Source organism: Ranitomeya variabilis, chromosome 2 (assembly GCF_051348905.1).
Source record: "Ranitomeya variabilis isolate aRanVar5 chromosome 2, aRanVar5.hap1, whole genome shotgun sequence".
In the NCBI taxonomy this organism is placed as follows: Eukaryota; Metazoa; Chordata; class Amphibia; order Anura; family Dendrobatidae; genus Ranitomeya; species Ranitomeya variabilis.
Window position 1 is genome coordinate 1,004,935,650 of NC_135233.1, and position 20,909 is coordinate 1,004,956,558.

Genomic DNA, 20,909 nt, shown 5'->3' on the forward strand with positions numbered 1-20,909 from the left:
GACTTTCATCATAGAGGTTATAAGCGCCTCAGGACATGACCACGCTGCTAATGAATAGTAAAACTTGACTTACAGGTGACGTTCTCTCCGATTGTAATTGTTCAGTTTTCCCTTCTTTTCCATCTCTCCAGAGAGCCATGAGGAGGCCATGTTCCTACATGCAAAACTCGGCATTTTTTCCTCTTAGTTTTTCCTGTATATCTCTGCACCAAAATATGTATTCAAAATCTGTGTATTAGTTTTTTTGGCAGTGCCTTTTTATATATTTTCTCAGAATTTAATGTGTTTCTAGTGTTAATTTGGCACTGCTTTTTTATTCATTTATTTTTTGCAGTATAAGATGCTGAGATTCTCCACTAAAAAAACCCGTTTCTTACATGCATGGTTTTCAGGCTCTCCAAGAAGCCCAGAGGGAAACAAAGGTGCTAAAAATCTCACAGTTGAACATCTTTACACTCCCACTGGGCAGGAGTTTTTATAAAATTACATCCAGTTTGCATGAATTATTAATGGAAGCATATTTTCTACTAAAAAAAAAAATACAGAAGAAAAGAATTAGTAATTCTGCTACATATTTGAACATCGCCTGAAGATTTCTTCCAGCTACGATTTGTATCTACAGTGTTTGCAACCCAGATATAACTCCTCCGATCTTCAGCAACCTCCCTGCCTGCACAGTGCCCTCAAATACTGCACTTCAGGAGCGGTATTGTTATGGCAATTATTTCCACCACAATCCCAAACAATCTATTTCCAAGCTTCTGTTACCCATTATAAAGTAAGAAACCGCACTCACAGATGACATCCAAGTGAAATCCACTTTTATCACAGAGCCATTCTCGTGTATAGGGGACTGATCCATCAGATCAAAAAATGAACCTGCTCATAGACTACAGTGGGTATATGTTGTATTCACAAAAATCAGATACAATATGTATGTGAAATATGGATGTGTGAATGAATGTGATTATGGCTTTTGGCTATGTGCTTACAGTACCTGTCTCAGGCAGATTCCGCTCGGAATCCACTTGAAAAAGCACTGCGAAACAACATTGATGCGCATAGGTTCAGTTGTTTGCTATTTTTTTGTAACCATTTTGACTTTTGTCACTTTAGGCTACGTTCCCACAATAAGTTTTTGGTGAATTTTTTACTATGCATACTTTTTTTTTTTAATGCAAGTTACCTATTTTACTTAATGGGTACAGAAATGGTGCAGAAAATCTGCTACATCAAAAACTCACCAAAAGCTCATCGTGGGAATGTAGCCTTAGGATTCGGAAACTGTGAAGCGGCAGCATGTTCTCCACTAAGGCCTGTCCCACACGTCCAGATAATTTCGGTACCAGAGTTATCCGTGTCCGTGTGTCCGTGAGCTCACGTGGCACATCAGGGTGGCACACGTGCGGCAGCCGTGTGCCGACTGGGTGCCACATGGACCGTGCTGGAGACAGCACTACAGTAATCGCTGTCCGCAGCGTGGTGCTGGAGCCACCATTCATCCCTTCTCTCCAGCAGCGTTCGCTGGGGAGAAGGAATGAATAATCATTGTTTTTTTTTGGTTATAATAAACTTCCCGGCAACCTCCCCCCTCCCAACCCCTGTGCCCCCGGCCGCTGTTAGTAAAATACTCACCCGGCTCCACCCGTCTCCCTCGCTGCTTCCTCTCCGTGCCGCAGCTTCTCCTGTATGAGCGGTCACGTGGTACCGCTTATTACAGTATTGAATATGCGGCTCCACCTCCCATAGGGGCGGAGCCGCATATTCAACACTAATGAGCGGTACCACGTGACCGCTCATACAGGACAAGCTGCGGCGCGGACAGGAAGCGTCAAGGGAGTCGGGTAACAGCGGCCGGGGGCACAGGGGGTGGGAGGGGGGAGGTTGCCGGGAAGTTTATTTTAACAAAAAAAAAAAAAGGTTTTTCATTTCTTCTCTCCAGCGAACGGTGCTGGAGAGAAGAAATGAATGGCGGCTTCAGCACCACGCGGGGGGGCAGCGCTTACTGTAGCGCTGTCTCCTGCACGGCACACGGACAGCATCCGTGTGCGGTACGTGTTTTACACGGACCCATTGACTTTAATGGGTCCATGTGATCCGTGCACTCCCACGAACACTGACATGTCTCCGTGTTTTGCACGCAGACACACGGTCCGCGACAACATGCTGACATGTGCAGAGACACATTGATTTTAATGTGTCTACGTGTGTCAGTTTCTCCGGTACGTGAGGAAACTGACACCTCACGTACCGGAATCACTGACGTGTGAAACCGGCCTAAAGTGCCAGGGTGTCCTGTTCTGGCATCTTAGAGCCGCATAGAAAAAAAATCAAGGATAACCCCTTTAAGGCTGGCGTCACACTGGTGTTTTAAACGGCCGAGTGCAATGCGATAAAAAAATCGCATTGCACTCGGACCAATGTTCAGCAATGGGCAGCTCCCACCAGCTGACTTCTTGTCGGCTGTTTTCCTCAGCCCGAGACAATCGCAGCATGCTGCGATTGTCTCGGACCGAGGAAAACTCTCGGCTCACTCGCACCCATATAAGCCTATGGGTGCGAGTGAGACAACGCACATCACTTGGATATCATCCGAGTGATGTGTGTTATAAGCGGACCCCAGCAATGGAGGAGATGGAGAAATTCATTTCTCCGCCTCCTCCGCAGCTGTGCTCCGATCCTCCCTGTGCGCGAGGCTTGGCGCACAGACGTATGACACTCGGCTCCTGCTCTGCTGCGATCAGGAGCTCTCACATCGGATGCAATATGCCAGTGTGACGCCGGCCTAAGATGCACCTTAGGGGTTGTTCTCTGGTGCTTGATGTCCAACTCCATAGTGTTTTGCCCTGTGATGAACTATCATCCTTTGTTCTCCAGATACAATTTTTGCAGCTAAACTTTCCAATTGGCAGGAAAATGTTGATGTCAAATAAAAGAAATTGCCAAACTATGAACAAAAAAGAGACAGAGGTGAACGGGTCTTGTTGAGAAACACTTGTGTAAATAGCACAAGGACATCTGATCTGCTCACTCAGCCGCCCCCTTATCACAGAAAGTGAGGTTATAACAGGCAAACAGCAGCTGGATGAGACGCTCTTCGCATGCTGCCTAGTAAGATACGAGGATGACTCTCCGAGTGCTGCTATGTCTCTGCCTGTGGGGTAAGTACATGTCCATACAAGCTCATGATATTAGATATACATTTCATATATAAAATTGTATTTCTTGAAAGAGGTTTTCAGATTCAGGTTACCCTTTTCGAGTTAAAGGGGTATTTCCATCTCCTAGATCCTAGCCCAATATGCAGTAGGTATAATAATATTAGCAAACACCTCCAATCCAATTAAAAATATAGTATAGTTCTTCTGATTTGCTATGTTGCTTACCGCATTCGCAGAGCATTGCAGTAGCTTATGTATTCATGGTTACGACTACTAACAGCTAACTAACTCACTATATGACCAATGTTATTCAATGAGTTACATCTCATCTCAGCTGAAAATGGACTGATAGAAAAACGCGGCATGCTGCAATTTGCTGCTTATCTCGGATGAGACTCGCCAATGCAAGTCAATGGGGAAAAAAAAAAATCGCACAGCACTCGCACCATACGTATGCCATCCATTTTTTACAGATACCTTACCATTCTGTGGCACCGAACACTGTAAATGGTCCTGTAAATGATGGTGGAAAAATAGTTGCAGAGAAAAAAAAAACCGCATTGCACTCGCATGACACTCGGCCGTTTTTTCGGTCCTGATATTGGAAGTTTTTTTTCACACACATGGGTATGAGCCCTATGAGTGGTCTTAACCATGGATACCTAAGCTACTGCAATTCCCTGCACATGGGGAAAGTGATATAGGGAATCAGAAGAACTATTCTACATTTCTAATTGGAGGTATTTGCTAATATTATTATTACTGTTATAGGATTATTATTGGGACAGGATCTAGGAGATGGGAATACCCCTTTTAAGTTCTTAAGTTTTCTCACTGTGCAAAAAATGCAGCATCTTGCAGTTCTGGCACAGTGGGTGAGATTTATAGACATCTCGTGTCCATTGGGCTTTTTATTTACTCAGCATAAACTGACTTGCGGTACATTTTTTAAATCTTCAACATGTCAGTTTCTCTACAGAGTAGGCTGAGTTTTATGTGCAGATTTTTCCCATAAAATTTGCGTAAAATGTGGAAAATACCCATATGCATTTTTAGAGCATTTCCACTGCGGAAATGCACTATAAACTCACGTAATCTGCACCTGACTGCATCAGTAAAGTTTTGTAAAAGCCAAATACCAAAAAGACTAAAAAACAAAACAAAAAAAACCCCTTCTCTAATGACTTGGGCTGTATTGCCAAACCACGAACCTTTAACTAAAGACACTGAATACCAAAGTGGGTTATTTGGGTCGGCTACAGCTTTTATTCAACAAACATAAGAACAAATTGCCAAACTCAATCTCTGGCCATGCCCATTCCTTCTTTACTTTATACCATTCCTTAGGCCAACCGAAAGGCCGACTGCTGCCTTGCAAATAAAACATAATTGGGCATGGACGAGAACGTCCATGCCGAGACAACATTATGCTAAATGCAAATAGCAAAACTCGTTTTCACAACCAAATTTTAAAAAGTTCTGTGTATCACCTATGGATTCAAAATGCTCAACCCAACCTAAAATAAAATTTGGCATGTCAAGGACTCTAAATGTGACATGGTGTCTGCAATCTGTTTCAACCAAAATTTCCTCTCCAAAAATCACATAGTGCTCTTTCCATTCCCGACCCTGCCATGAGTTCAAACAGCAGTTTTTAGCCACATATGGGATAGTACTACATTCAGAAGAAATGTCATAACAAATTATGGGGTCCGTTTTCTATTTATTACCCCTTGTGAAAATTACAAGCATGGGGCTAAAACAACATTTTACTGGAAAAAAGTTTTCATGGTCACATCCAAATGTTTACCGAAAATGTACTTGGCACTCAGGAGAAATTCGTTGCAAGATTCAGAAATAGATTTTTATTTTGGTGCATCCAGCTCAACATATAAACATTTTCGGTCTCTACAACTGAGACCTTCATCAGATACAGTTGTCAAAGCTGGAGACCCTAGGTGGTGTGTGTGGGTCACACACTGGGTGAAATGCTAGCCAGGGAGCGGGAGCGCACGGCGCCTGAGAGAATGCGGGACAGAATGAAGCGCTCTAGGCAGAGCGAGGTACTCGCAGGGTGAGGAGCGCTGAGAGTCACCGATGTCAGGGGCGGTGTGGACGCTGCGTTGAGAAGCAGGGAAACGCTCCCGGGGCTGCTAGGAGCGTTTCCCTGCTTCTCAACGCAGCGTCCACACAGAGTACCTCGCTCTGCCTAGAGCGCTTCATTCTGTCCCGCATTCTCTCAGGCGCCGTGCGCTCCCGCTCCCTGGCTAGCATTTCACCCAGTGTGTGACCCACACACACCACCTAGGGTCTCCAGCTTTGACAACTGTATCTGATGAAGGTCTCAGTTGTAGAGACCGAAAACGTTTATATGTTGAGCTGGATGCACCAAAATAAAAATCTATTTCTGAATCTTGCAACGAATTTCTCCTGAGTGCCAAGTACATTTTCGGTTACATTTACGGGTTGGATCCCTAACTTGAGCACCTCCCAAGAATCCCTGAGTGCCGTGGTCACCTTTCTCCACATCCAAATGTTTAGTTTCTAAAATGGGGACACTTGTGCCAGGTTTCTACTATTTTTGTGCCTCAGGGGCTCTGCAAATGCGACATGGTGTATGTAATCTGTCTCAGCCAAATTTATGCTCCAATTACCAAATAGCACTTCTTCCCTTATGAGCCCGGCCATGTACCCAAAAAAGCAGCAGCTTTTGACCATATATGGGCAGGGGTGAACCTAGCCACACTGCTGCCTGAGGCGAACTTCAAAACAGCGCCCCCCCCCAAACACATATACAGTACAGCCCACCTATAGGGCTCCCATCTCATATACAGTCCCCCCATACATTACATGAGTGATAACTATTGTACATTCTACAATAGGTCATAAATCAGACAGTATATTCCTCTATACAGTATTCTGGGCACCACAAAGTCCTCCATACAGAATAATAAGCCCCATATATTGCTCCATACAGAATAATGAGCCCTATATATTGCTCCATACAGTATTATGGGCACCAAGTAGCTCTCCATACAGAATAACATGCCCCATATATTGCTCCATACAGTATAATGAGCCTCATATATTGCTCCATACAGAATAATAAGCCCCATATATTGCTCCATACAGAATAATGAGCCCCATATATTGCTCCATACAGTATAATGAGCCCTATATATTGCTCCATACAGTATTATGGGCACCACATAGTCCTCCATACAGTATTGTGGGCACCACACATCGCTCCATACAGAATAACTTGCCCCATATATTGCTACTTACAGTATAATGAACCCCATATATTGCTCCATACAGTATTATGGGCACCAAGTAGCGCTCCATACAGAATTACATGCCCCATATATTGCTCCATACAGTATAATGAGCCTCATATATTGCTCCATACAGTATTATGGGCAGCACATAGTCCTCTATACAGTATTGTGGGCACCGCACAGTGCTCCATACAGAATAACATGCCCCATATATTGCTCCACACAGTATTTTGGGTACCATATAGTGCTCCATACAGTATAATGAGCCCCATATATTGCTCCATACAGAATAGTAAGCCACATATATTGCTCCATGCAGTATTCTGGGCACCACATAGCGCTCTAGACAGAATAACATGCCCCGTATATTGCTCCATACAGAATAATGATTCCCATATATTGCTCCATGAAGTATAATGTGTCCCATATAATACTCCATACAGTATAATGAGCCCTATACCTGTATATACAGTACAGACCAAAAGTTTGGACACACCTCATTTAAAGATTTTTCTCTATTTTCCTGACTATGAAAATTGTAAATTCACACTGAAGGCATCAAAACTATGAATTAACACATGTGGAATTATATACTTAACAAAAAAGTGTGAAACAACTGAAATTATGTCTTGTATTCTAAGTTCTTCAAAGTAGCCACCTTTTGCTTTGATGACTGCTTTGCACACTCTTGGCATTCTCTTGATGAGCTTCAAGAGGTAGTCACCGGAAATGGTCTTCCAACAATCTTGAAGGAGTTCCAAGAGATGCTTAGCTCTTTTCACTCTGCGATCCAGCTCACCCCAAACCATCTCGATTGGGTTCAGGTCTGGTGACTGTGGAGGCCAGGTCATCTGGTGTAGCACCCCATCACTCTCCTTCTTGGTCAAATAGCCCTTACACAGCCTGGAGGTGTGTTTGGGGTCATTGTCCTGTTGAAAAATAAATGATGGTCCAACTAAACGCAAACCGGATGGAATAGCATGCCGCTGCAAGATGCTGTGGTAGCCATGCTGGTTTGGTATGCCTTCAATTTTGAATAAATCTCCAACAGTGTAACCAGCAAAGCACCCCCACACCATCACACCTCCTCCTCCATGCTTCACGGTGGGAACCAGGCATGTAGAGTCCATTCGTTCACCTTTTCTGTGTCGCACAAAGACACGGTCGTTGAAACCGAAGATCTCAAATTTGGACTCATCAGACCAAAGCACAAATTTCCACTGGTCTAATGTCCATTCCTTGTGTTCTTTAGCCCAAACAAGTCTCTTCTGCTTGTTGCCTGTCCTTAGCAGTGGTTTCCTAGCAGCTATTTTACCATGAAGGCCTGCTGCACAAAGTCACCTCTTAACAGTTGTTGTGGAGATGTGTCTGCTGCTAGAACTCTGTGTGGCATTGACCTGGTCTCTAATCTGAGCTGCTGTTAACCTGCGATTTCTGAGGCTGGTGACTCGGATAAACTTACCCTCAGAAGCAGAGGTGACTCTTGGTCTTCCTTTCCTGGGGCTGTCCTCATGTGAGCCAGTTTCTTTGTAGCTCTTGATGGTTTTTGCCACTGCACTTGGGGACACTTTCAAAGTTTTCCCAATTTTTCGGACTGACTGACCTTCATTTCTTAAAGTAATGATGGCCACTCCTTTTTCTTTACTTAGCTGCTTTTTTCTTGCCATAATACAAATTCTAACAGTCTATTCAGTAGGACTATCAGCTGTGTATCCACCAGACTTCTGCTCAACACAACTGATGGTCCCAACCCCGAGGCAAGAAATCCCACTTATTAAACCTGACAGGGCACACCTGTGAAGTGAAAACCATTCCCGGTGACTACCTCTTGAAGCTCATCAAGATAATGCCAAGAGTGTGCAAAGCACTCATCAAAGCAAAAGGTGGCTACTTTGAAGAACCAAGAATATAAGACATATTTTCAGTTGTTTCACACTTTTTTGCTAAGTATATAATTCCACAGGTGTTAATTCATAGTTTTGATGCCTTCAGTGTGAATTTACAATTTTCATAGTCATGAAAATACAGAAATATCTTTAAATGAGGTGTGTCCAAACTTTTGGTCTGTACTGTACATCATCACCAGCCCACTGAACCCAGCACCACCTGTATATATCATCACCAGCCCCAGCCCACTGAGTCTAGCTCCACCTGTATATACATCAGCCAAGCCACAACCAGCCCCTGTATATACATCAGCCCAAGCCCCCAGCACCTGTATACACATCAGACCAGCCAGCCCCTGTATATACATCAGCCACAGCCAGCCCATGTATATACATCAGCCCAGCCAGCCCCTGCCAGCCCCAGCACGTGACCTGTATATACATCAGCCAAGCCAGCCCCCAACCCCTGTATATACATCAGCCCTGCCACAGCCAGCTCCCAGCCCCTGTATATACATCAGCCCCGGCCCCAGCTCAGCACCTGTAGCGATTGCCTCAGGAGCGCGCGGGTACTAGGAGCTCCTCCGGACAGGGCCATATTTAGAGTTTCTGCTACCCTAGGCACTTTTAGCGCTGCCTCCCCCTTTGGTAAGTATGACACTATCGGCAGTGACTTTGGCAAGAATCGCTGATGTGAAAGTCGCCTTTTGCAGCAGATCTGGCAGTTTTTCTGCATCTGCCGCGTACGGATCACTTACGGCAACACTGCGTTCGGCCTCATTCATTCCCTATGGGATTTGCGGCACTTGCCATGATCTGGCAAATGCGGTACCATACCTCCCAACTTTTGAAGAAGGGAAGGAGGTATAAAAATATGGCCACACAGTGCTCCATACTGTATAATGGCCACACATGATGCTCCATACTGTATAATGGCCACACATGATGCTCCATACTGTATAATGGCCACACATGATGCTCAATACTGTATAACGGTCACCACACATGATGCTCCAAACTGTATAATGGCCAATCACAGTTCTCCATACTGTATAATGGCCACAGAGTGCTCCATACTGTATAATGGCCACACATGATGCTCCATACTGTATAATGGCCACACATGATGCTCAATACTGTATAACGGTCACCACACATGATGCGCCATACTGTATAACGGCCACACACAGTTCTCCATACTGTATGTTGATCCCACATGATGCTCATGGTCGGTCGGGAGGTGACCCAGGACTTATAAAAAAAAAAAAAAACCTTGCTCAGGTGCCGCCCCCTGCATTGTCCCCGCCCTAGGCACGTGCCCTCAAGTGCCTAATGGCAAATACGGCCCTGCCTCCGGATGCCTGAGACCTGATCCTGATACGTTCAGAAGCATGCTGCAGCCAGGGGCCGGAGACTGGGAAAGCAGAGCACTCTCTGCTCATAAAGAACGTCCTGATGTTCAACATCAGGTGTTCTTAACCCTTCTGTGCAGGGCACATGGGCCACTGACTCACTGATGCCCGCACCTGTAAAGCCGCCTTGCCCAAAGATTTAAAGGGCCGGCGGCAGGAAAAACAGGTGGCCAGGCCTCATCATGATAGGTGCGTGGCATGCCCCTGCTTCTAGGGGGGCAGCTTCCCCCCCTCGCCCCACCCCGCCCATGTTCCAAGCAGCTTTAGATGTGAATGGAGGAGAAAACCTCCTGAAATGCCCAAGTTCTGCCTCCACCCAGACTGCTGCTCTCTGTGCAAAATGGCGCAATGTTGCACCAACGTCCAAACTGCGCCGTTCTTTCTTGATGACTGGTCCCAGCAGCTCCGCCACCCACCTTGTGCCCTTCACAGAAGACATTTTCTCTGCTGGTGTGACCTAGATGCTGTGTGTGAAGGGGGATGGCCGACTGCGGACAGTGGCCCTTTCTCCACCACCGCCTATTGCAGGGAAGGGGGCTGGCTGCCACTGAAGTGAGTGGGGATCTGTCTCCCATCACAATGACGGCCCGTGCATGTACAGAGAAGGGGCCTGGCTTGGGTACTGAAAAGCAAGCCCCACATTGCTCTGGTCTCCTGATGGTAGGACGCTGCCTCCTGTGTCGGCACAAGCCGTTGGTTGAGCTGCCGGGTGGAGATTGGTGAAGAATATCAGTAAGAGTCTTGTATTTCTAACACGGCGGCGCCCCATTTCTAGAGCGCAAAGACCCCGCAGTCCTCGGTCCTGGATGTGAGTGTACAGGCTGTAATTCGCAGTGACGTGTCTGTGCTATGGATTGCAGCTCTCTGTATACATCATGTATCTCAGCTCTGCGCTATGTACGGTGTATACGTCATGTATTTCAGCGCTGTGCTGTGTACAGTATACATCGTGTATCTCAGATCTGCGTTGAGTACGGTGTATGCATTGTGTATCTCAGCTCTGTGCTGTATCGTGTATCTCAGCTCTGCGCTGTGTTCGGTGTATACATCGTGAATCTCAGCTCTGTTGTATACATCGTGAATCTCAGCTCTGCGCTGTATCGATCGTGTATCTCAGCTCTGCGCTGTTTACGGTGTTTACATTGGGTATCTCAGCTCTGCGCTGTATCCGTCGTGTATCTCAGCTCTGCGTCGTGTTCGGTATATACATCGTGTATCTCAGCGCTGCGTTGTGTACGGTGTATACATCGTGTATCTGTTATGCAGTTTAAGCTAGGAAAACTACAAAGGGTGAACCCACTGGACCGCAACAGCGAACCTCCCCAGGGCGAGGGGACCAGGTGGACCACCCCCTATACAGGGAGCGTTAGGAGCAGGCCCAGGGGAGACTACTGCAACGGCAGCTGGTACTCAAGGATAGAGAACAGGACTAAAGGTACCTTCACACTAAACGACTTTGCAGCGATAACGACAACGATCCGTGACGTTGCAGCGTCCTGGATAGCGATATCGTTGTGTTTGACACGCAGCAGCGATCTGGATCCTGCTGTGATATCGCTGGTCGTTGCAGAAAGTTCAGAACTTTATTTGGTTGTCAGATCGGCGTGTATCGTTGTGTTTGACAGCAAAAGCAACGATGCCAGCGATGTTTTACAATGGTAACCAGGGTAAATATCGGGTTACTAAGCGCAGGGCCGCGCTTAGTAACCCGATATTTACCCTGGTTACCATTGTAAAAGTAAAAAAAAAAACACTACATACTCACCCTCTGATGTCTGTCACGTCCCCCGGCGACCGCGCTGCTGCTCAGAGCTTCCTGCACTGAATGTGTCAGTGCCGGCTGGAAAGCAAAGCACAGCGGTGACGTCACCGCTGTGCCCTGCTACTGCCGGCGCTTACACAGTGCAGGGAAGCGGACGCCGGGGGACGCGAATGTAAGTATGTAGTGTTTGTTTTTTTACATTTACAATGGTAACCAGGGTAAACATCGGGTCACTAAGCGCGGCCCTGCGCTTAGCAACCCGATGTTTACCCTGGTTACCCGGGGACTTCGGCATCGTTGGTCGCTGGAGACCTGTCTGTGTGACAGCTCTCCAGCGACCACACAGCGACGCTGCAGCGATCGGCATCGTTGTCGATATCGCTGCAGCGTCGCTTAGTGTGAAGGTACCTTAACAGCGGGAGACAGGAGAGACAAGGTGGGGAGAACGGCTAGGAAGAGACGCAGGAAAACACGTACGGAGTTTGAGACGCAAGCTGTTATAGCAAGGAGACGGGAGTCCAAGGGAAGGTGGGAAACAAACCAGCAGACAAGGAGAAGATACCAGCAGGGAGGCAATGCAGATACACGGGTACACTGACGAGACGAAGACACAGGCAGACCGGAGCTGGAAGGAAACAAAGAGAAGGACAATAGCCAGAAACAGGCTAGCTAAGGAGAACCAGAACGGAGGGCTAGCTGCAGACAGAACGCAGTGGAACACGGGGGCCAGAGTCACTTACAAGAAACAAATGATAATCGGGCACCGCCAAAAGGAAGAGGCAGCCTGATATGCAGAGCGGCAGCGTACCTTCCGGGTCAGGGTCCTTCAGAGGAGTGGAAGGAGCGGCTGAATCAAAGAACGCTGTGCGCGCGTGCGCAGTGGGACCTGGTATGCGCGCACACCCGAGGAGGAACAGAAGACGGACGAACGACCAGAGGAGCGGAAGCAGGAGAAGGAACAGAAGCGCGCCGGGATGCCGTAGAATGGTAAGTATGAGGAGGCATCCGGGACAGCGGTGGTGGTAGTGGTGGCGTAACAGTATCTCAGCGCTGCGTCGTGTACAGTGTATACATTGGGTATCTCAGTTCTGCGCTTTATCCATCGTGTATCTCAGCTCTGCGCTGTATCCATCATGTATCTCAGCTCTGCACTGTATCCGTCGTGTATCTCAGCTCTGCGGTGTGTATATGGTGTGGTGTGTCATGTGGTGGGACCTGCGGGGTCTGTATCTCCATGTAAGGGTACCTTCACACTGGTCGATTCTGCTACGATTACGACGCATTTGCGTCATATTCGACATCGCAGTACGAGCTCGTAGCCAGCGGTCACACTCTACGATGTTAACGCTTTTTCTGACGTAGTTGCGATGTGAACGTCACGCGTCGCAATCGTACGCTACCCTTCACACCGCCATAGTCCTACGACTCCGAGCGTGACGTATTACCAGCATGGGCGTGCTAAAACGTCACGCCCAATCAGGAGACAGGTATGCGGAAGCCCAACCCACGTAGTCGCATTACGAGCTCGTATGACCGCCGTCACATACTACGATTTCGACCGCCACAGCGGGACATTTACGACGAAAGAAAGTTCTGCTCTTTCTTTCACATCGTACGATGCTGGGCTGCGTCGCAAATCGTAACGCCATGTCACACTTTGCAACCTCGGAACGAGGACGGATAAACGTCACAAATCGAACGCTCGTTCAGACTTTGATTGCACAGTGTGAAGGGGCCCTAAGGACTGCAGAGGAATGAGAAGAATATCACCTAAAGGTACCGTCACATTAAGCGACGCTGCAGCGATAGCGACAGCGATGCCGATCGCTGCAGCGTCGCTGTTTGGTCGCTGGGGAGCTGTCACACAGACCGCTCTCCAGCGACCAACGATGCCGAGGTCCCCGGGTAACCAGGGTAAGCATCGGGTTGCTAAGCGCAGAGCCGCGCTTAGTAACCCGATGTTTACCCTGGTTACCAGCGTAAAAGTTAAAAAAAACAAACAGCACATACTCACCAGCGCGTCCCCCAGCCTCTGCTTCCTGACACTGACTGAGCTCCGGCCCTAACAGCACAGCGGTGACGTCACCGCTGTGCTTTCACTTTCAGTTTAGGGCCGGCGCTCAGTCAGTGTCAGGAAGCAGAGGCTGGGGGACGCGCTGGTGAGTATGTGCTGTTTGTTTTTTTAACTTTTACGCTGGTAACCAGGGTAAACATCGGGTTACTAAGCGCGGCCCTGCGCTTAGTAACCCGATGTTTACCCTGGTTACCAGTGTAAAATATCGCTGGTATCCTTGCTTTTGCTGTCAAACACGGCGATACACGGCGACCTAGCGACCAAATAAAGTGCAGACCTTCTAGCAGCGACCAGCAATTTCACAGCGGGATCCAGATCGCTGCTGCGTGTCAAATACAGCGATATCGCTATCCAGGTCGCTGCAACGTCACGGATCGCTGGCGATATCGCCTAGTGTGACGGTACCATAAGACAAGTCTATGAGGGAGGCAGTTTGGTGGAGTGGGGGTGGGGAGGGAGGGAAGTGGCCATATAGTGCTCAGATAACAGGACTTCAAAGGCAGACTCTGCAGACACACAACACAGCCCTGCAGACCCCCGGTGAGTGACAGAGTCGAGCAGCAGGCAGTGCCTGCTGGAGGGAGATTATGTTTACTTAGGGTACGTTCACACAGGACTTTTTTGCTGCTTTTTTTTGCTGCTTTTTTTTATGCTAATTTTCAGCTGCTTTTTACAGTACCAGTAAAGCCTATGAGATTTCAGAAATCTCATGCACACACGTTGGTTTTTTGTTTGATCAGTATTTTCTGCTTTGCTGCTTTTTTTGGACATAGGGCAAGTCACTTCTTTCAACGTTTTTGCTGCGTTTTTGCAGCGTTTTTTCACCCATTGACTTGAATGGGTGATGAAAAAAACGCTGCAAAAACGCTGAAAAAACGCATGTAGCATTATTTGCTGCGTTTTTTGTGCAGAAAATCATGGCCAGCAGGAAGGGATCTCACAGCCAAGAGCTTAGGGGTGTGGTTAGTGAGGTGTGAAGAGCCATTGTGAGTCATTGTGAGGTGTGAAGAGCCATTGTGAGGTGTCCTGATTGTGATCTATTGTGAGGGAGTTCCTGGTAGTAAGGTGTGAAGAGCCATTGTGAGGTGTGAAGAGCCATTGTGAGGTGTCCTAGCAGCTGAAAATTGGCATAAAAATCTGCAGCAAAAATCTGCAGCAAAAAAAAGCAGCAAAAAAGTCCTGTGTGGACGTACCCAAAAAACGCACCAAATACGCACCAAAATAAAGCACCTAAATTAGCATAAAAAAAAGCAGCAAAAAAAAAGCAGCAAAAAAGTTCTGTGTGAACGTACCCTTACTCTTCTACTCTGTGAGTGTTGGGAGGGAGATTATGTTTACTTACTCTTCTACTCTGTGAGTGTCGTCCAGCACCGTTACAGTCACCTTCCGGTCCGGACAAACTCTAATAATAATAATAATTTTTATTTATATAGCGCCAACATATTACGCAGCGCTTTACAACTTATAGAGGGGACTTGTACAGACAATAGACATTACAGCATAACAGAAATCACAGTTCAAAATAGATACCAGGAGGAATGAGGGCCCTGCTCGCAAGCTTACAAACTATGAGGAAAAGGGGAGACACGAGAGGTGGATGGTAACAATTGCTTTAGTTATTTGGACCAGCCATAGTGTAAGGCTCGGGTGTTCATGTAAAGCTGCATGAACCAGTTAACAGCCTATGTAGCAGTACAGACACAGAGGGCTATTAACTGCATATAAAGTGTATGAGAACACGATGCAAGGAACCTGATTATGTGTTTTGTTTTGTTTTTCTATTTTTAATAGGCCACACAGGGATAGTTAGGTTAATGCGTTGAGGCGGTAGGCCAGTCTGAACAAATGCGTTTTTAGGGCACGCTTAAAACTGTGGGGATTGGGGATTAATCGTATTAACCTAGGTAGTGCATTCCAAAGAATCGGCGCAGCACGTGTAAAGTCTTGGAGACGGGAGTGGGAGGTTCTGATTATTGAGGATGCTAACCTGAGGTCATTAGCGGAGCGGAGGGCACGGGTGGGGTGGTAGACTGAGACCAGAGAGGAGATGTAGGGTGGTGCTGAGCCATGGAGTGCTTTGTGGATGAGGGTAGTAGTTTTGTACTGGATTCTGGAGTGGATGGGTAGCCAGTGTAATGACTGGCACAAGGTAGAGGCATCGGTGTAACGGTTGGTGAGGAATATGATCCTGGCAGCAGCATTCAGGACAGATTGGAGCGGGGAGAGTTTGGTAAGAGGGAGGCCGATTAGTAGAGAGTTACAATAGTCCAGACGGGAATGAATAAGAGAAACAGTAAGAGTTTTTGCAGAGTCGAAAGTAAGAAAAGGGCGAATTCTAGAAATGTTTTTGAGATGCAGATAAGAAGAGCGAGCCAGTGATAGGATGTGGAGGGTGAATGAAAGCTCGGAATCAAGGATGACCCCAAGGCAGCAGGCATGTTGCTTTGGAGTAATGATTGAACCACACACGGAGATGGCAATGTCAGGAAAAGGTAGGTTAGTAGAGGGAGAGAACACGAGGAGTTCAGTTTTTGACAGGTTCAGTTTCAGATAGAGGGAGGACATGATGTTAGAGACAGCGGTAAGACAATCACTGGTGTTTTCTAAGAAGGTCGGAGTGAAAGCAGGAGCAGAGGTGTATAATTGGGTGTCATCAGCATAGAGATGGTACTGGAACCCAAATCTACTGATGTTTGTCCAATAGGGGCAGTATACAAAGAGAAGAGGAGGGGGCCTAGGACTGATCCTTGAGGAACCCCAACAGTAAGGGGAAGGTGAGAGGAGGAGGAACCAGCAAAACATACAGTAAAGGATCGGTCAGAGAGATAGGAGGAGAACCAAGAGAGAACGGTGTCCTTGATGCCGATGGAGCGGAGCATAGTGAGGAGGAGCTGATGATCCACAGTGTCGAATGCTGCAGAAAGATCCAATAGAATTAGCATGGAGTAGTGACCATTAGATTTAGCTGTTAGTAGGTCATTAGAGACTTTACTGAGGGCAGTTTCAGTAGAGTGTAAAGAGCGGAAGCCAGATAGAAGAGGGTCGAGAAGAGAGTTATCTGAGAGATAGCGGGTAAGACGGGAGTGGACCAGGCGTTCCAGGAGTTTAGAGATGAAGGGAAGATTAGAGACAGGTCTATAATTAGCGGGACAGTTTTGGTCGAGGGAGGGTTTTTTAAGTAATGGATGTATGATGGCATGCTTAAATGAGGAGGGAAAAATACCGGAAGTGAAGGAAAGGTTGAATATTTTTGTTATGTGAGAGGTGACAGCCGGGGAAAGGGACTGGAGGAGATGTGACGGAATGGGGTCACTGGTGCAAGTGGTCGGGCGAGAAGATGCAAGGAGCCTGCTTACTTCTTCTTCAGTAACTGGTTCAAAGTCAGAGAGTGAACTAGATGCAGTGGGGGAGGGAGGACAGTGCCTGGTATGAAGAGATTGGGAGATGATTTCCTGTCGAATGTGATCAATTTTTTCTTTGAAGTAATTGGCCAGATCGTCAGCGCAGAGATCTGTGGTTGGGGCCTGCTCTCTTGGGTTGAGTAGGGACTGGAAAGTGTCGAAGAGACGTTTAGGGTTATTGGACAGTGAGGTGATGAGGGTGTTGAAATACGTTTGTTTGGAGAGGTGAAGGGCAGAGTTGTATGTTTTTAGCATGAACTTATAATGGATGAAATCTTCGGGTAGATTAGATTTTCTCCACAGACGTTCGGCGCACCTGGAGCATCGCTGCAGGAAGCGTGTTTGCAGCGTGTGCCATGGTTGTCGCCGTCTGTGTCGAGTTGCTCTATGTATAGGAGGAGCAGCTTCACCCAGGGCACTTAGCAGGGTTTCATTGTAATGGTTCAGAGCAGAATCAGGACATGAGATGGAGGAGATTGGGGCCAATGAGGACTGCAAGTTCTTCATAAGTTTCTGGGTGTTAATGGCCTGTATGTTTCTATAAGTGTGGAAAGTGGGGGTGACCTGAGCAGGATGGCAGTTCTTGATAGAGAATGAAAGAAGGTTGTGGTCAGAGAGCGGGAGAGGGGTGTTTGTGAAATCATCCACTGAGCAAAGTCTCTGTTCATGGATGACATTACCTAGGTTGTGGGTTGTGAGCAGGGGCGCGCGCACCGCACTAGTGACACTCAGGGATGTCAGGGATTATGGAGAGTCGGCACCACGTGTTTTGACTGCCACTCTGACGCCCCCCTGGCTTTCAGTGATGACTGCCGCCTGAAGCAAAGGGCTCAACTTGCCTCATGATCGCGGCGCCCATGTATATGGGGTATTGCTATGTTTGGGAGAAATTGCATAATATATTTTAGGGTCTATTTTCTTCTATTACCCCTTTTTGAAAATGAAACATTTGCAGCTAAAGCGATATTTTAGTGAAGAAATGTAATTTTTCATTTTTTCATTCGACTTTGCAGCTATTCCTGTTTAGCACCTGAAGGGTTAACACATATCCTAACAGCAATTTTTAAAATGGTACCACTTCTGGATTTTACAATATATCTGAAAAGTCACATAGACTTTATCCATGTCAACACCTTGATGTAACCAGTTATTATAAACTAGATGGTGGCCCGATTCTAACGCATCGGTAAACATTTTTTTTATTAACAACATGTTATTGTGCTATTTTAATTATCTATTTTTCAGTTCTGAGCTCTGCAGCTCCCAGTGCAAAAAATGTACGTTGGTGTGTGACGTCAGATATTGAAGAACAAAAGTGCAATGATCTGGTGACCTCTTGCCATGTCGATGAAATTCTACTCACATGTGTGAAAAAATCCAGCAGTGAGGACTGTGTGAGAGCGATCAGTGTGAGTACATCATCATGGAAGTCTATGGGATATATGATTACTAAGCAAAAATACACAGGCGCTATCTGAAGTATATGAGGTTGGCGGCAGGTTTGGTCTTGCCGCTACCTCTTTGTTGTATATAGCAAGATAAAGATAATATCAATCTATGCGGCCAAACAACCATAAGGCCACGCGCACACGCTCAGTAAGGTATTTGGTGAGTTTTTTACCTCAGTATTTGATGATTTTTTTACCTCAGTATTTGTAAGCCAAAACCAGGAGTGAGTGATGAATACAGAAGTGGTGATGAGTTTCTATTATACTTTTCCTCTGATTGTTCTCCTGGTTTTGGCTGACAAATACTGAGGTAAAATACTGACCAAATATACAAAGTGTAAACTAATGCTACCACGTAAAGTACCACACAAGCTCACTTATACCTCCACTTATGGATGAATACCTGTGTGGCGTCGAGCAGTAGGAGAAGCCACACAGTATAGAAACTATCACAGTATCACCACATTAATGCCCCTGAGACATGCAGAGTGTCTACGCGGATATGGTCGCTGAAGCTCATAGTATATAAATGATGGCTTATAAGGGTTGTCTACTAAGGAAAATGCCTACTTGTCTTGTTAGGACGGGGTCACACTTGCGTGTGCAATGCGAGAAACTCACGCGAGTCTCACATCAATGCCCGACACTGCCGTCGGCACTCGGGACCGGAGCGTTCAGCTTCATTTATTTCTATGCAGCTGAACGCTCCGGTCCCGAGTGCTGGCAGCATACCCTGGTATTGATGCGAGAGACTCGTGCGAGTTTCCTGCATTGCACACGCAAGTGTCACCACCGCCTTAGAGGGATTCCTGTACAGAGATGAGTGAATTTCCTCGGGTTTCCTCTTATTTGGAAAGCTATAGCACTTGCCAAATAAGCTGCAGAGGAAACCCGGTTTTCCGGATCGCTCCTGCTGATCGGCGCCGCAGCTGCATGTGTCGCGGCTGTGTCACAGTCACAGCACATGCATGGAGAGCCTGTGTGCTGTTGTTTATATACATTAAAGGTTTTACCACTAGGAGATTATCCCTGCCTGAACTACATGGCATACGAGCCCTGGCTGGCCTCTTCTCCCTCAGATAAGCAGCTTACTGTCACTATACAATGTACACAGTGTTGTGTTGTGAATGTGGGAGGTTAGCTTTCTGAGCTCTGCTACATCTAAAAATTTGGATTTTATCACAACTGCTGCACCCAGTAAACTAAGTGATACATCATTGGAATCAGGTTCTCTTTTCCCACATTATGCTGCCCTCAGATGATGTATCAAAAACCAGGTGACAGATTCTCTTTAATAAAAAGCGAATACGAGAAATCATTATCAGTGATGACCCTATTGCTTTTCAGAATGGAGAAGCAGATGCTATTTCTCTGGATAGTAAAGACGTTTACAAAGCTTCATTACATCCATTTAATTTGAAGCCCATCATGACTGAAGCTTATTCTGAGAGAGGTGAGTGCTAACATTAGTAGTAACCTCTTATTATTGCTGGGAAAGAACCAAAGTTGTTAAAACTTTATATTCATCAATAGAGAATTGGTAAAATCAAACTGATAAAATGGAGGTTTTCTACATTGATGACCTATCCTTATGTTGGGGATACACAACAATTTTGTGTTAGCCGCAGTGAGCTGGTAGGTAATTAGCCCTCTGCTGGGAGACATGGACGGGGCTCCCTTCTACATAAACAGACTGCCAGTTATTAGTTTCCAGTTAGACCTGGTCTCTGGCATCTTGTGCCTTGTTGATTTTATGTATCCTGTTCTCTGACCTCTGCCTGTATTTTGCCTCCTGAATTGTCCTGATGTGACTTCCCTGTTTTGACATAATGTGACAACCCTTCCTGATCTGTCTCGCTCTTACGGCCAGCCTCCTCATTTTGTCCTGACGTGACTTCCCGCTATTGACCCAATATGACAACCCCTTTTGGTCTGGTTCACTTCTCCAGCTAGCAGCTCTTCCATAGAAGCAATTCAGTGGACTCAGTTGTAAGTTCACATCTCCAATCTACCAGATGGAGAGGCTTCTGCCAAGTCTGTCCGAGGTAGCCTTTTTGAACCTGTGGCCTCTGACAGACATAAAACTACGTTTACGAGCTTGGATTCAGAAAGCGTTCCTCTCAGCACTCAACTAGTACGGGATAAAGTTGCCGATGAAACTATGATGAGAATTTGAAGCAATTTTAATATGAGAAGTCTTCCTTTATTTATGTGCCTGTGATTGTTTAGTTGCTTGAATGGTAATGCAGCTCTCTATTATTCAAATATATGTTAGAGGACTTGCAGTACCAATCAGGAACACCAAATCAGTGTTATTTTATGTATTTGAGCAGACATAGTAGGCTGATAACTGTAAGAAGAAAACACAGTATGTAGAGAGTCTAGAGCTCAAGCTAAATACAATCCACCATTAAAAATAATAATCTCTATTAGGCCGGGGTCACACTTGCGAGTTCAATGCGAGAAACTCGCGCATCAATACCCGGC

General features: G+C 46.4%; 1 protein-coding gene across 5 annotated transcripts in view; it reads left to right on the top strand.

Moving 5' to 3' along the window:
* The first annotated feature begins 3,047 nt into the window (after window positions 1-3,047).
* LOC143808502 (saxiphilin-like) overlaps window positions 3,048-20,909 on the top strand; it is a 119,521-nt gene continuing 101,659 nt past the window's right edge. For 4 of the 5 annotated variants that reach the window (XM_077291239.1, XM_077291240.1, XM_077291242.1 and 1 more), the window contains exons 1-3: window positions 3,048-3,161; window positions 18,220-18,383; window positions 19,770-19,875. In XM_077291239.1, the coding sequence (XP_077147354.1) occupies window positions 3,125-3,161; window positions 18,220-18,383; window positions 19,770-19,875 (307 nt within the window). In that variant the 5' untranslated portion in view covers window positions 3,048-3,124. Of the gene's footprint in view, window positions 3,162-18,219; window positions 18,384-19,769; window positions 19,876-20,909 lie in introns of those variants that run through there. The other variant, XM_077291241.1, reaches the window with a different exon arrangement.